This window comes from Heterocephalus glaber, unplaced genomic scaffold, assembly GCF_053883595.1.
Source record: "Heterocephalus glaber isolate CG9 unplaced genomic scaffold, H.glaber_assembly_v1.0 deba00000331, whole genome shotgun sequence".
NCBI classification, from domain to species: Eukaryota; Metazoa; Chordata; class Mammalia; order Rodentia; family Bathyergidae; genus Heterocephalus; species Heterocephalus glaber.
The window spans coordinates 24,791,686-24,809,690 of NW_028258142.1; the positions used below are offsets into that span (position 1 = coordinate 24,791,686).

The following is an 18,005-nucleotide window of genomic DNA, read 5'->3' on the forward strand; positions in this document are numbered from 1 at the left end:
GACTTTATCAAAGCTTCTCCCAACTTTTAATTCAAAAATGATGTCACTTTACACATATTATGCAGCAATTTAGTTTTCTTCCCTCAGTATTTGATAGGACATCCTTTCTGCCAATACACAGGGGTTTCAGGTCCTTTAATTCTCTATCATACCTGCACTGTATTTCTGTGATGTGCATTCCATTATTTAACCATTCCTTTTCTGGTAGGTATTTAGGTTATATTGTGTACATGGATCTTTATATACCCACATGTGTATCTTTATAGGACAGATTCGGTGTGGCTGGATCGAAGAATATATGCATTTTAAACTTTGATGGGCAATGCCAAGTTTCCTTAAATTCTCACCAAAAAAGTGCCCCAACTGGTATTATCAAATTTCCTATATCTTTTTTCCCAACACAAAGAAACAATGATATCACATTTTTTCTTCTAACTTGCACAAATTGTGTTTCTTAGATTGATTAATTTATTATATTCTACAGGATATATATGCTGGTTTCATTATTAATATAAAGAAAAATTATTTAAAATCTAATCAACTACATACTGCATCCTGTAATGAATCATGTATACTAGATATGGAAGGAAATATCCATGTGTTCCCAACAATCCATGGGAAAATATTTGAGCCCAGAACATAGGCAAGCTGGTTATGAAGCAAAGAATGACTGGACTTCTGTAGGGCATCAATGGACTTCCCCATAACCACTTTCACGTGTACAAATATTTCAGATAAACGAGCCAGGAATCTGGGAGGATGTACGTGGTGTAGGGTCTTGTCATTTTGGGTCACTTTGGCCTCCAGAAGGTACCAGTGACAATCAACTACTCCAGTGCCCTTGGCTGGAAAGTGTACAATGCCAAAGAGCTCTTTTGAGGGCCATGCATGTGAAGAGTCTACAAGATTCAGGAACAAATCCTCTGAGTACTGGTCAACAGTCCTCAGTGATGTCACAGCTGTAGTCAAGGGGGGCACTTTTTATAGGAGGGGGTGCTTTATAGTACATGACCCTACACCACCTCCTCCCCCAAATTCCAGGCCTACATGCTGCTCGTTTGTTTGAAAGACGTGTACATATGAAAATGATTATGGGGGGAAGACATCAGCTCAAATCATTTCACAATTAAAATTATGTAGAATTGCTCCTGACAAGTACGTATCATGGTTGTTGGAGGCTGGAATGAGTTAATACTGGTAAAGTACTTAGAACGGTGGCTGGCTTATAGTAAGTTTTTATTGTGGTATGTTCTTAATAATCCTTTTAGCTGTCATTATTACCATCTGCATCTCTGAAAATATTCCACAAAAAGAATAAATAAGATGTAGCAAATCTACAGCTTTCCTAGGGCAAATAAGTGCTGAGTAATCACATGCTAATAAATAAATGAATGCTGCCAAATATTTTAAATATGCATATTTAAAATACTCGTGATTTGCAAGTATAATCTGATAATAACTACAAATTATTCTACTTTCAATCTAAATTTGCTAATACAAATAACATAGATTTTGGATCTCTATATCATTTTAGGCAGGCCTAAGGATATGGATTCTTGCTGGTATACAATATGAAATGGAATACTGCTAAAAGGTCTAGAGTTTTGTTTTGCTTTATTTTAATATGAAGAACTTTAATAATGAAAGAGCCTTCTACTAGGAGTAGGGAAATGGATGAGAATAATTTTAGAAGGATTTCTACTTGTGAGTAAAAAAGTAACATCTATTTTATTATCAAAAGTATATTGTGAAATGATTACTAATTTGAGAATTTTACTGGAAGTTAGGATAAGAAGCTATCTTGCACCCCATTATTATTATTACCATATGGGATGAAAACAAACCACAGATTTGGAGGAGTTTCTTTAAAAATGAGCTCATGCACTCTTCTAGGCAGTGTTCATTTCCTTACTGGATTTTAAGTGCCCATTTAGGGTGCACAGAGCTGATTCAGCTTTTCACTTGAAAAACAAAATCAATCAGTCTGTCTACATAATAACAAAGTTTAAGAAAACATAAACCATCTCTGCAAATATAAACTTTTCTATCTAGAATTTTTTATTCAGTTCAAAAGTACTTATTTTACCTTTAATTTTTGTATCTTATGTTATACCTTTAATGATTTCCCAATGATTACTTAATTCTTTTATTTGAATTACCTTAATAAGTATCAGCTTTAAAGGAATGCATGAAAAGTGAGGGAAAGTATTTTAATGGGAAAATCCCTACAAATTATACAGAAAACAACTGAAAGTGAAAGTTGCCTTTTATCAAATCAGTCTCGGGTAACCATTGGGAGCATACTGACTGTGTGTCTAGCCTAGATCTTTTTTTGCTTCATATGTATGCATGTATGTTCGTGAATATCTACACTCACATACAGTTTTCTTCAAAAGTGATTTTATTTTATATACTCTTCTGTAACTTTACTATTCTCTCTAAATTTCTACTGACATTTTTCCATGTCAGTAGAAATGGATCATCTCAATCTTATAATGGATATATGGTATGCCACAGTTCTTGTGTATTTTAATGGAAACAATGGTTAGTAAACAATATTTCATTTAGAGGATTTTATAAGTAAAAATATATTAAGAAGTCTTCCAACAAAGGTCAAGTAAAAGACAATCTGTTAAATCCAACAAAATAGTATAAAACACTTCAAATTTAAATATCAATACTACTGAAATTCAGGTGATCACTTGAAGAAAATTAGAGAAATTTTTACCCCAAACCTTTAAAGTTCATTCCTTCCTTGCCACTATAAATGTTGTAGATCTACTAAGAAGCCAAAGTAGTTGAGCCACTAAAAAATATCACTCAGTTCTATGCACAGATCACTTGAGAATTTCTTCATCCTTGGAAGTGAAAAATGCAATATACAAGGTGTGATTGAACAATATGGTAAATGTTTAAATAAAAATTTAAAAACTACAGTAAAAGACACATGTCATCAGTTCCCTCAAAACATTCCCCTTCAAACACACTTATCCCATTGTTCTTGACACTTTCTGAAACAGTTCTGGAAGTCCTCTTTTGTAAATGTCTCTTTGTGGCAGCCTTAATATCTTGAATCCATTCAAAACAATAACAGCAATTTCTGTCAAATCCACCTCATCTACCATATTAACTGAATCTGGCACCATAAGATTTCTGGCTCTGCAGCAAAATCCAAAATACCATGAAAAGTCAACATTTTGAAATGATTCAAGATACCAAGGCAGCCATTACTGGGCAACTAAAGACATTCATGAAAGAGGACTTCCAGAACCATATCAGAAAGTAGCAAGAATAGGGTAAGTATGTTCAAAGGAAGGGGGAGTATTCTGTGGAAAGTTAATACAATGTGCCTTTTATTGTAATAAATTTTTTCAAAAATTTAAACATTCACTGTTTTTTATCACACTTTGCAAAAGTATATAAACTATTTTTTTTGGAACGTAACCATCAATTCATTTAATCAGAGATTCACAATGACATTTCCTTCCGTGAGAGCAAATCTGCATATGGAAACAAGCATAGACTTTGGAGACAGGAAGATTTCTGTGCTTGACAAAAATCTAAGGACTTGCAGAAAGATTGTGGAGTGGGGAATAGCAGAGAAACAGCCTTTCTGAGATTTGGTATCTAGACACTGGAATATAGCAACATGAGCAAGAGAAACAAGAAAATGGGTCCCAGGGACCTAGCAAGGATCTGAGGAGAGAACTGAAGCCCATGTGAACAAGAAAGAGAGAGACCTCAATGAAGAAGAAGGGGGTGGCAAGTGGTGCTTTTTCCCTGAGTCCTGACTCACTGCATGGGAGAGGTAACTCAAACCTACACACAATGACTACTGGTGACCCCAGAAGCCTTCCTGGAGAAACACACTAGTGGAACAATGCAGTGGACACAGAAGACTGCAGTGGCCACAGCAGACTACAGTGGCTGGTGAGTTATTTAGGTTCAGGCACCCTTACGGAGAGGGTGACTGGCTGGTAGCCATCTTGGAGAAAGGACCAACTGGGCTTGGAACTCAGAGCAGCTGTGGGCTGGCTCAATCTAGTGGCTCCCAGTATCAGAATGAGGTGGAACAAATCCAAGCCAGCAGGAGGCAGAAGTGTTGTAGGCTGAAAAAATAGGGTTCCAGACTCACAGCCAGAAACCAACCTGAAATTCAGTGTAAATAAAGGTGCAGGCTTGCTGGGATTATCCACTACCCCATCACAAATTTATGGCTATCTTACTGGGATTAATCAAGAAAGCGCTAGACTCTGTCTGCTACTCTATTTACCAGTAACAAAAGAGACATGCCCTGAAATGGGCATTTTTTTCTTTTCTTCTTTATTTTTCTTTTCTTGTTTTTTTTTTTTCTTTTTTTTTGGTCTGTTTTTTGCTTTGGTTTTCTTCACTGTTTGTTCTTGTTTTTATACCAGTGTGAAAATTGTTTCTAGTTTTTTTTGTTGTTCTGTTCAGTTTTTGTTATTTCTTCCTTCTTTCTTTCCCTCAAATCTTTGTAGTTTCTTAAAGTTCACATAATTTTTCTTTGTCTTTTAGCCTTACTTCTAATTTCTTCTTCTACTTCTATTTCTTTATATTTTCCCCCAACCCCTTTTAAATTTTCTCCCAAGGGTAAAAATACACCATACTGAAGGCATATTTAGTGTATACATTTTTCTGCTTCCTTTTAGATTTTCTTCTATAACCACAGATATAGTTCATATAGTTAAGGTGCCAAATTAATAGTCAACACAGTTTGTTATTTTCTAGGCTGTTTTTGATGCTGTTGTTATTGCTGATTTTACTACTTTAGCCAAGGTTACATAATTGTTCTAATCAGTTGTTTTTCATTGTAGGCTAAGACTGACATTGCCTAAAGCTCATAAACAATACTATCACTAGTGCCAATGAGCCAGGGACTAGAACAAATAGGCAACAAATTCTTATCCCCAATAAATTAGTTAGGATCTTGTAATAGACTCAAAACCCAAAAGCCAGCTACACCTGGAAAACATCTCTGAGAAGTAGTCATTTCCTAAGGTTTCCTATTAACAGCAATGAAGCTACCTCTTATAAGCATTTTACAAGCATCAACTCTGGAATTAAACAACACCAACAACAAAATAGAAAATAGAAAATGAAAATGAGAAGACACTTAAGCAAGTTGTAAACCCCGAGTCCCAGTTCAACAAAGGCAAACAAAAGGGGCAATGAGGTGAAACGATATGAGAGCCACCCATCTGAATTCTCTGAAGTGGTAACAGTGGAAGAAACAAAGCAGATGAATGAGGCTCTAGAAAAAATCAAATCAGAAATAATTTCAAAAAAAACTTCAGATATGGTGACCATAATGAAGGACATGGTTAGTGACTCCAGAGCAGGTACAGATTAAAAAAAAAAAACAGAGGAACTTAGAAAAATGATGGCAAACATGAACGGCCAAGATAGGAAAGAAACTGAATCCATGAAACAGATGAGGCCAACACCACCCAGGAGCAGAGCCACCCCCTGTGCTGAGGAGGACCCTTCTGGGCCACTGTATAACCACACACAGTACCTAGGAGCAGATCCATGCCCTGCACTGAGCAGCAGCCTTCTGGGCTACCATACCACTGCCCCAGCACCAAGGAGCAGGGCCACCGCCGGTGCTGAAGAGGAGCCTCCCAGGCTGCTGTACCACCGCCTCCAGGGCCAAGGAGCAGAGCCGACATCAGCACAAAGGAAGTGAGCCTTCTGGGCCATTGTACCACTGGCCCCAGCACCAAGGAGCAGAGCCACCCCCAGCACCATGGAGGAGGTGAGCCTTCTAGGCTGCTGTACCACTGCCCTCATCAACGAGGAGCGGAGCCTCCCCCAGTGCCAAGGAGGTGAGCCATGTGGGCACTAGCAGTACACAACACTTCCTCTCCCCCCACTGAAATGAGAAGACATGTAAACAAATCTCAAAACCAGACTTCCAGATCACCTAAAGCAATCCCAAAGGGAAACGAGATGGAACAATCTGATAATCAACCACCAGGACTCCCTGAATTAGCAACTAAAGAGGTTCTGGAAAAAATAAAATCAGAAATAATTTCTCAGATAACAGCAGAGAATATGCCCATACTGCAAGACATGATTAATAAACCTAAAGAGGACACAGAAAAAAAAGAGAGGAGCTGAGGAACAAGATGGAATCCCAACATAGGAAACAAATGGAATCCATAAAACAGATGCAAACAGATTTCCAAGAGAGTAAAAACTCCATTGAAAGTTAATGCAGCAGAATGAACCAATGTGAGGACAGAATCTCAGCTGTAGACGATAAGGTTGCAATTAGTAACCAGGAAAAGAAAAAATTTCTTTAAAATTGTAAGGGACCACGAGAAATCAATCCAGCACCTGCTAGATGATGCAAAGAAGAATAACATAAGAATGAACAGAGTCAATGAAGAAACAGGAGAGAGTGCAGACAACATTAAAAAAACTGTTCAGAGAAGTGATGGCAGAAAATTTCCCAAGCAGGGAAAAGAACTTAATATACAGATGAGTGAGGCATACAGGACTCCAATGAGCTTTGATCAAAAAAATCTACACATAGCCATAAAGTAGTTAAGATTCCTGAAACCCAACAGAAGAACAAAGTTCTACAAGCAGTTAGAGAAAAGAAACAAATCACATACAAAGGAAAGCCCATCAGAATCCCAGCAGACTTCTCAACACAAACCCTCAAGGCAAGAAGAGCTTGGAGTGACATATTTCAAGGACTGAAGGAAAACAACCTCCAACCCAGATGGATGTACCCTGAAAAACTATCTTTCAAAATTGATGGAGAAATAAGATACTTGCATGACAAACAGCACCTTAGGAACTTCATGAATACCAAACCAGCACTCCAAAAAATTTTAGAAAATATCCTAAGAAAAGACAATGAGGATCACAACCATGGGAAGCCCAGCAGAATGAATCCATCAAGCACAAGAAATTAAAGCAAAGGGGGAGAATCCAAGAAAAAGAAAAAGTTATGACAATGCTAAGTCAATACGTTATCATTTATAACCATCAATGTTAATGGTCTCAATTCACCAATCAAAAAAAACAGACTGGCAGAATGGGTCAACAAGCAAGATCCAATAATATGCTGCATACAAGAAACACACTTAATTCAAAAAGAAATTCATAGACTTAAAGGTAAAGGGTGGAAAACAATATTCTATGTGTGAGGAACCCAGAAAAAAGCAGGAGTAGCTATCCTCTTTGCAGATCAAGTGGATTTTAAACCAACACTGAGTAAGACAGAAAAAAGACACTACATCCTTGTAAAGGGAACAATCCAAGGGGAAGAGATGACAATCATAAACATATATGCACCAAACACTAGTGCATCCAACTATAGAAAACAAATACTAATGGTCATGAAAAATCAAATAAGCACTAATACAATAGCAGAGGAGGACCTCCATACCCCACTGTAAAAAACAGATACATTAAATAGACAAAAATTAAGCAACAAAATACTAGAACTCAATCGAACTCTTGAGCAAATGAACTTATCAGATGGTTAAAGAGTCTTCCACCAAAAAAAATCAGAATACACATTCTTTTCAGCTGCACATGAGTTGTTCTCCAAAACAGATCATATACTCACTCATAGAACATGTTTAAGTAAGTGCAAAGGAACTGAAGTTATCCCCTGTATATTATCAGACCATAGTGCGATGAATTTGGAGATGAACAGCAAAGGAAACGGCAAGAATTTCATAAACACATGGAAATTGAACAACACACTTCTGAATAACCAATGGGTCACAGAGGAAATTAAAGAAGAAATCAGACAGTTCCTACAATTAAATGACAATGCCAATACAACATATAAGAATCTACGGGACACAATGAAAGCAGTCTTATGAGGGAAATTCATAGCAGTGAATACTCATATTAGGAAAACAGAGCAAGCCCAATTAAACAACCTGATGCTGAACCTGAAGCTTCTAGAAAAAGAAGAGGAGGACAAACCCAAAGCTCATATAAGGGAGGAAATTATAAAGATCAGAGCAGAAACCAATGCAATGGAGACTAAGAGAATGATACAAAAAAATCAATGAAGCCAAGAGTTGGTTCTTTGAAAGAATCAACAAAATTGACAAACCCTTAGCCAACCTTATCAGAAAGAGGAAAGAAATGGCCCAAATCCATGCAATTAGGAATGAAAAGGGTGAAATTACAAACGGACCCAGCAGAAATCCAAAGGATCATCAATACCTACTTCGAGAATGTATATGCCAAGAAGATGGAAAACACAGAAGAAATGGACAGATTCCTAGACACATATGAATTACCAAAGTTAAACAAAAAAGACCTAAAAAATCCTAAACACCCAATATCAACCAATGAAATTGAAAACGTAATTAAAAACTTACCAACTAAGAAAAGCCCAGGTCCTGATGGCTTCACTGCTGAATTCTACAAGACATTTAGAGAGGAACTACTGCCACTACTGTTTAAACTCTTCAATGAAATTGAAAGGGAAACAATACTTCTGAATTCACTCCTGCAAGCAAGCATCACCTTGATCCCCAAAGCAGAGAAAGACCCTACTGAAAAAGAGGACTACAGGCCAATCTCACTAATAAACATAGATGCAAAAATCCTTAATAAGATATTGGCAAATAGAATGCAGAAGATCATCGAGAAGATCATACACCCTGATCAAGTGGGATTCATCCCAGGGATGCAGGGATAGTTTAACATATGCAAATCAATCAATATAATACACTATATCAATAGAGACAAGGACAAATACCATATGATCATCGCAATAGATGCAGAAAAAGCAGTTGACAAAATCCAACATGCATTTATGATAAAAACCCTGCCCAAAATTGGAATAGACGGTCTCTACTTCAATCCAATAAAAGTCATCTATGAAAAACTAACAGCTAATATCACACTAAATGGTCAAAAACTGAAATCCTTCACACTAAAATCAGGAACAAGACAAGGATGTCCACTATCACCACTCCTGTTCAGTATAGTTTTGGAAACATTAGCCATGCAGTTTGACAAGAGAAAGAAATAAAAGGAATAAAGATAGGAAAGGAAGAAGTCAAATTGTCATTATTGGCAGATGACATGATACTCTATATAGAAGACCCCAAGAACTCCACCCAAAGTCTTCTAGACTTAATAACCAAATTCAGCCAAGTAACTGGATACAAGGTCAACACACAAAAATCAATAGTTTTCCTCTATATGAAGAACAGACTCACTGAGAGAGAAATCGGGCAAACAATTCCTTTCACAATAGCAACCAAAAAATTGAAATACCTAGGAATCAACTTAACAAAAGAAGTCAAAGACCTCTTCTCTGAAAACTATAGCACTCTGAAAAGAGAGATTAAAGACGATACCAGAAAATGGAAAGACATCGCCTGCTTCTGGATAGGAAGGATCAACATAGTGAAAATGGCCATACTTCCAAAACTGTTATATAGATTCAATGCAATCCCAATTGAAATCCCAGCAGCATACTTCATGGACCTTGAGAAAATAATCCAAATGTTCATTTGAAACAAGAAGAGACCCAGAATAGCAAAAGCAATTCCAGGTAACAGAGACATGGCAGGGGGTATTACCAACCCACAGCTTGAAACTATACTACAAATCTATGGTGATAAAAACAGCATGGTACTGGCAAAGAAACAGACCTGAGGACCAGTGGAACAAATTAGAAGATGCAGAAACAACTGCAGACACACTCAGGCACCTCATCTTCGACAAAGGAGCCAAACACCCTCACTGGAGGAAAGATAGCCTCTTTAATAAATGGTGCTGGAAAAACTGGGTTTCCACTTGTCAAAGATTAAAACCAGACATATATCTCTCACCATGTACTCAACTAAAATCGAAATGGATTAAAGATCTAAATATTAAAACTGAAACGCTGAATCAGCTGGAACAGAGGTTAGGTAGAACTCTTGAAGACATTGGTGTAGGAAAAGATTTTATGAACAAAACCTCAGTTGCCCGTGAACTAGCACAAACAATCAACAAGTGGGATCTCTTCTTACTAAAAAGCTTCTGCACAGCAGCAAGAGAAACCACCAGCAATGTTTAGAGACAACCCACAATGTGGGAAAAATATTTTCACCAGTGGTCCCTCAGACAAAAGTCTACTATCTAGAATCTGTAAAGAACTTAAAAAAATCAAACCTCCCAAATTTAAAGACCCAATCCAAAAATGGGCAACTGAAATGAACAGACATTTATTTCTCAGACAAAGAAGCAGAAAAAGCAAATAATCATAGGAAAAAATGTTGAACATCATTCGTCATTCGAGAGATGCAAATGAAAACAACACTGAGATTCCACCTCACTCCAGAAAGAATGGCTGCTATTATGAAATCAACCCATAACAAATGCTGGCGGGGTTGTGGGGAAAGAGGAACACTGCTCCACTGCTGGTGAAAGTGTAGACTGGTGCCACCATTATGGAAATCAGTATGGAGACACCTCAAAGAACTAGGACTGGAAGTCCTATTTGACCCAGCTATTCACCTGCTGGGTATCTTCCCCAAAGAATTAAAAGAATCATACCACAGTGATATATGTGCACCCATGTTCATAGCAGCACAGTTTTTAATAGCTAAAACTTGGAAGCAGCCCAAATGCCCATCAACTGGAGACTGGATAAAGAAAATGTGGTTTTTTATAAAATAGAGCACTACTCAGCCATAAAAAATGAAAAATTAGAGACATTTATTACTAAATAGATGCACACTGAGGTGATACTCAAGTGAAATAAATAGGACATCATGTGTAAATACCAAATAGTCTCTCTAGTGTGAGAAACTGAAAGCGTAAATAAGGACTAAAAGTTATAACAGATAATGTGAAATAGGATGAAAAGGGGCAAAGGGGAAGGGAAAGTGGGAGGTTATGAGAAAGAAAAGAAGGGAATGGAATTGATATGAGAAAATAAAAAAAGCAAACAACGTCTCTTTAAATAGAGAAGGATGGAGGGCTTGAAGGGAGGGCAGGGGAATAGGGAAAATATAAGAACCAAGAGAGTATGTAAAGGTGCAAATTTCCAATGATGAATGCCATTATATTGTATACCTAAAATGTACCAATAAAAGGATATATAAAGAAAAAAAAAGACAATATGCTGCATACAAGAAATACATTTAATTCAGAAAGAAAATCCTAGATTGAAAATGAAAGGATGGAAAACAATACTCCATGCAACAGGAATGTGGAGAAAAACAAGGGTAGTTATTCTATTTGTATACAAAGTTGATTTCAAGCTAAGACTGATTAAGAGAGACAAAGAAGGTCACTTCATCCTTATAAAGGGAACAATCCAAGAAGAAGAGCTAACTATCATAAATACATATCCACCAAATACCACTGCACCTAACAATATTAACAGACATGAAAAATCATATAAGCACTAATGCAATTATACTGGGGGCCCTGGATACCCCATTGTCTCAAATAGATCAACTAGACAAAAAAATGAACAAAAATATATCAGAACTGAACAAAACTTTTGAACAAATGTACTTAGTAGGTGTCTACAGAGTGTTCCATCCCACAATATCAGAATATATATTCTTCTCAGTGGCAAAATAGACCACATACTAGCTCACAGAACATGCTTACATAAATGCAAAAGAATTGAAATTATTTTATACATATTATCAGACCATAGTGCAATAAAATTAGAAATGAATGGAAAAAGAAATCACAAAAACTTCATAAGCACAGGGAAATTAAATAACACCCTCCTGTAGAATCAATGGATCAAAGAAGAAATTACACAGTTTCTACAATTAAATGAAAATACCAATACAACATACCGGAAGTTATGGGGTCCAATGAAAGTGTCCTCCAAGAGAAATTTATAGTGATAAATTCTCATATCAGAAAAAAAGAGTGAGCGCAAATAAACACTTAATGTTTAACCTCAAGTTTGTAGAAAAAGAAAAGTCAAGCTCAAAGCTCCTACAAGGGAGGAAATTATAAAGATCAGAGCAGAAATTAATGCAATTGAGACTAAAAAATAAGACAAAGAATCAATGAATTGAAGAGTTAGTTCTTTGAAAGATTAAATAAAACTGACAAACCATTAGCCACTGTCATCAAAATAAAAAAGGAAAGAAAAGACCCAAATCTATACAATTAGCAATGAAAAGGGTGAAATCACAACAGATCCTGCAGAAATCCAAAAGATCATCAATACCTACTCAGAGAATCTGTGTTCCAGTAAGATGGAAAACACAGAAGTGGATAGATTCCTATATAATAGGAATTATTAAAGCTGAATCAAGAAGATATAAAAATTCTAATTAAACCAGTATCAGTCAATGAAATTGAACATGTAATTAAAAACCTACCAACAAAGAAAAGCCCAGGCCCTGATGGATTCACTGCTGAATTCTACAAGAAACTTAGAGAAGACCCAATGACGCTACTTCTCAAACTCTTAAATGAAAATGAAAAGGAAGCAATACTCTCAAATTCATTCCTGGAAGCAAGTATTACCCTGATACTAAAACCAGAGAAGGATCCAACCAAAAAAAAGAGAACTACAGGCCAATATCCCTAATGAACGTAGATGTAAAAATCCTCAATAAGATACTGGCAAACTGGACCAAATCATCAAGATTACACAGCATGAGGCCAGGAATGTAGCTCAGTGGCACAGTGTATGTTGGGCAAGCGCAAGGCCCTGAGTTCCAGTCCCCATACCAAAAGAAAAAAGATTATACACCATGGCCGATTCATCCCAGGGATGCTGGGATGGTTCAACATATGCAGATAAATAAATGTAATACAATGTATTAACAGAGCTAAGGACAAAAACCATATGATCACCTCAATAGATGCAGAAAAAGCAATTGACAAAATCCAATGCCCACTCTTAATAAAAACCCTTCAGAAAACTGGAAAAGATAGGTTTTTAAATCAATCTGATAAAAGCCATCTATGACAAACCAACAGCTAACATCATACTAAATGGTCAAAAACTGATTGTTTTCACTCTAAAATCAGGAGCAAAACGAGGATGTCTACTATCACCACTCTTATTCAATATAGTTCTGTAAACATTACCCAGAGCAATTAGACAAGAGAAAGAAAAAAAAAAGGAATAAAGATAGGAAAATTAAAGAAGTTAAATTATCATTATTTCCAGATGACATGATACTCTACATAGGAGACCCCAAAAATTCCACTGAAAGACTTCTAGATTTAATAATCAAATTCAGTAGTATAGCTGGATACAAAGTCAACTCTCAAAAATCAACAGCATTTTCAAAAACAAATAACAAGCTCACTGTGAGAAAAATTAGAGAAACAACACCTTTATTAATAGCATGAAATACTATTACAAAATGAAATACCTAGGAATCAATCTAATGAAGGAAGAAAAAAAACCTTTACATTAAAAACTATAGAACTCTGAAAAAGGAGATCAAAGAAGATATCAAAAAATGGAAAGACATTCCTTGTTCTTGGGTAGAAAAAACCCAATATAGTAAAAATGGCCATATCTGCAAAATTGCTATACAGACTTAACACACAATCCTGATCAAAATAGCACTAGTGTATCTCATGGAAATAGTGAAAACAATGCTAAAATTCATTTGGAACCAGAAGAGACCTACAATAGCAAAAGCAATTCTGGGCAATAAAGGCAAAGCAGGGAGCATCACAATCACTGACTTGAAATTATACCACAAAGGTACTGAGATAAAAACATCATGGTACTACCAAAAAACAGACCTGAGGATCAGCAGAACAGATTAGAAGATGCAGGAACAACTCCAAACACACTGAGCCACCTTATCTTTGACTAAGGAACCAAACACCTTCACTGGAAGAAAGATTGCATCTTCAATAAATGATGCTGAAAAAACTGGCTTTCCATATGCCAAAGATTAAAACTAGATCTCTATTTTTCACCATGCACTAAACTAAAATCGAAATGGATCAAAGATCTAAATATCAGAACAGAAACACACAATCTGCTGGCAGATAGAATAGGTAGAATTCTTGAAGACATTGGTGTAGGCAAAGACTTTATGAATAAAATGCCAATCGTACAGGAAATATCACAATGAATCAACAACTGAGATCTCATCTTATTAAAAAGCTTTTGTTCAGCAAAAGAAACCGCAGAGTGAAGAGACAATCCAAAGAATGGGGAAAAATTTTTTGCCAGCTATTCATCAGACAAAGGACTAATATCTAGAATATATAAAGAACTAAAAAAAATCAGACTTCCCAAATGTGAAGACCCAATCCAAAAATGGGCATCTGAAATGAATAGACATTTTTTAGATGAAGAAGTAGAAATATATGAAAAAATGTTCATCATCACTGGTCATTTGAGAGATGAAAATTAAAACAACACTGAGATTCTATCTCATTCCAGAAAGAATGGCTGCTATCAAGAAATAAACCAATAACAAATGCTGGCAAGGTTGTGAGGAAAAAGGAACCCTTCTGTGGAACTACTGTGAGAATCACTGTGGAGGTTCTCAAAAAACTAGGATTAGAGGTCCCATTTGACCCAGGTATTCCTCTTTGAGTATCTTCCCAAAAGAATTAAAAGCATCGTATCACAGCGATATATGCATACCCATGTTTATAGCGGCACAGCTTGTAATAACTAAAACTTGGAAACAGCACAATTGCACATCAACTGATGAATGGATAAATAAGATGTGCAGTTTTTTAATATAATGGAGCCATACTACTCAGCCATAAAGAAGGAAAAACCTGAGACATTTCTAAGTAAATGGATGTATCTTGAAACCATACTCATAAGTGAAATAAATAGGACACTCATGTTTAAATATCACATTATTTCTCTGGTGTGAGAAAATGAAAGTTTAAGGACCAAAATGTAAAAGAGATACTGTAAAATAGGAAGAAAATGTTCAAATTGTTAGGGGAATAAGGGGAATGGGGAAAGGAAGGAAGGGATAAGAGAAAAAGAGAATAAAAGGAAAAATATGGAAATAAAGCTTTTGTAAATAAGGAGGGGAAGAGGGGCTGAAGAGAGGGGGAGGGGACTGGCAAAAAAAGAAGCAAGTTATATCATGTACAGGTACAAATTCCCCATGATGAATGTTATCACTATGTACATCTAAAATGTAACAATTTAAAAATTTTTTAAAAGAACTATAGCACCCATCTTTTAAAACTTAGCTGAAGATCAATAATTCTCCTTTTTCCCTCTTATGCACAATTAGCAGCGCCCTCCTTTCCGTCCCTAATCATAGTATCCAGGACTCTTCTATGTATTCTACACACCCTTTTATCCCAATGCTGTGACACATAACTGATTTACCTCTGTCTCTGCCAAGCCAAATCCAAGACCTCTGAAGGTTGGGGTTGCCTGATCTCCCTGATCTCAACTGATCTGGTGCAGCTGAGTAGCCTGCAGTGGCTCAGCAAGTCACAGAAGACAGACCCACATTCATGCTCACTCACTAAAGGGTTGGGCCACAAAATCTTTGTAAATAGGGAGGACTGGAGGGGTTGAAGGGAGGGCTGGGCAAGGGTGAAAAATAAGAACCAAGAGAGACTATGTAAAGGTGCAAATTTCCAATGATGAATGTCATTATGTTGTATACCTAAAATGTACCAATGATTAGAATGAATAATCGATAATGTAAAATAGGAAGAAAAGGTCCAAAGGGGTAGGGGTAGTGGGAGGGGCAGGGGAAAGGAAAGAAGGTAAAGGAAAAATGCTGAGAAATGGAAAAAATGGAAATAAAGTCTTTGTAAATAGGGAAGGGTGGAGGGTGTGAAGGGAGGGCTAGGAATGGGGAAAAAATAAGAACCAAGATGCATTATGTAAAGGTACGATTCCCAATGAGAAATGTAATTGTGTTGTATACCTACAATGTACCAATAAAAGAATTTAATACAAAAAATTAAAAAATAAAAAAAATAAAAGCAACTATCTTCAACAGATTTCAATAATATTTCTATTCACTACATGGAGGTAAAAAGAAAATCTTTTAATACAACCTCAAGTTATAAACATTTTGAGACCTTAAAAAATAACCATGTTACTATATTTTGCCACTAAAACAATCTTCATCTTGTAACAATTATATGCTATACAAAACACATTCTTAGAGTTATAATTACACATTTAATATTTTTTATAACAGTTCTAGCGTTTCATGGCTTCTATCCCTGTTTTCTTGCAGCAAAAACATCTATACTCAATAAAACAGTTCAAATACTGACCATTATATTACAAGCAAAATTTATCAGTGAGTAAAAAGGTGACAAAAATTTCTGTTGCCTGAAAGTCAGTAGCTTCTGAACTCATTCTATAATTTAAATAATAATCTGAGTAATGAATGTAAGAATACAGATATTCAGAGGATATCCCTTATTTATTTTTAAAGTTGTGAGTAAAATGTCAAAGCCTCATTTCAGATGGTTCTACTATATTTGTTTTTGCCCATAGCTGCATAAATTGTTTAGAAAGTAAGCAGATACTAATTAATCAATTAATAATTGGCTTTCTAATTGAGCAAGACTACTTTTTAAAAAGTATTTTAAATTAAAAAAAAATTCTTACTGAAAATTATTTATATTTTGCATGCTCCTGAAAGATTCTTTACCTGCAGATAGCTGGAAAGCATTCTTGAAGACCTTTCTTTTTAACTAAAGATCCTTCAAGGCAGTACATAATGATGTCCATGACCTTTGACAGAAGACACAAACCTAAAGTTAATTTCTAATACTTAATTTTCTAAAAGTTAAGTTATTGTATTAGGCCTTGTTCGCCCATGAAAACTCTATATAGTTTTAGTATTTACAAAAGCAGTTTTATGCATAATATAGCATATAATACAGACTATTCTTTGCCCTATCTGTGAGAGAATTTAAAGACAATGCAGTAAAATAATGAGAACAAACTTGTTTACTTTGAAGTGAATTCATGTTTATGTACCATATAGCTAGCTTTTATTCAAGCACATTATACATCTTGTTTATTTATGATGAACCTTGTCAAGAAGAACACAATTCTTAAGAAATACTCTAATACAGACCAATTTCATGTGATTGGTGAATAGACAGAATGATCATTTTGATTTCTGAGGAAATTTAATTAAGTTCTTCCTTTAGAAACTGAACAAAACTTGAAGCATTTTAGTCCTCTCTTTTTCTCTCTCTTTCTCTATCTTATTCATTCACCATTTTCCCTGCCCTCTCTCCTTCTCCCTATCTTTTAGGGATACTGGAAATAAAGATGCCATGTCACATTAACACACTGGATTTAATTTAGGGTGCTGATGTATCATTTAAAACAGGTAATCTTACCTCTACAAGAAGATCCACAACATCTGTAGGCATCTTTTCAATAAGAATTTCAATGACTCTCAGAATTTCTCCTTTAGCTCGGGCAAGAGTTGTAGTGTGGATATTCTGCTGCGATTGGGTGTTTGCTGCAAGAGCTGTATGTCTATGTACCTATAAAAATATTTCTATGTGTTAGCTATGATTGCCACTGATACAGTTTTAAATTTCTAGCCACTGGGTTATTTTTCACTTACTAATACAATAGGAAAAAAGCAAATCACTGAGGTGCATCAAGAAATGCTTTTGACTACCTGGCCATAAAGAATGAGAAGCTAGAGACATTTATAGCTAAATGGATGCATATTGAAGCGATACTCTTAAGTGAAATAAATAGGACACACATGTGTAAATACCAAATAGCTTCTCTGGTATGAGAAAACTGAAACTGTAAATAAGGATCAAAATGTATAATAGACAAATAAAATAGGAAGAAAAGGTCCAAAGGGGAAGGGGAAGTAGGAGGGGTAGGGGAAAGGAAAGAAGAGAAAGGAATATGAGAAAAGGAAAAAATGGCAACAAAGTCTTTGTAAATAGGGAGGGGTGGAGGGGTTGAAGGGAGGGCAGGGGAAGGGGGAAAAAATAAGAATCAAGATATATCATGTAAAGGTACAAATTCCCAATCATGAATGTCATCATATTGTATACCTAAA

The 18,005-nt window shown here is 35.8% G+C and overlaps 1 protein-coding gene across 3 annotated transcripts in view; it reads right to left on the bottom strand.

Moving 5' to 3' along the window:
• The window catches only part of Wdr7 (WD repeat domain 7), a 391,751-nt gene that overhangs the window by 71,798 nt on the left and 301,948 nt on the right, over window positions 1-18,005 (bottom strand). For all 3 annotated transcript variants that reach the window (XM_013077256.3, XM_004858390.4, XM_004858389.4), the window contains 2 exons: window positions 17,317-17,466; window positions 16,614-16,696 (listed from right to left, as the gene is read on the bottom strand). In XM_013077256.3, coding sequence (XP_012932710.1) covers window positions 16,614-16,696; window positions 17,317-17,466 — 233 coding nt within the window. The remainder of the gene's footprint in view (window positions 1-16,613; window positions 16,697-17,316; window positions 17,467-18,005) is intronic.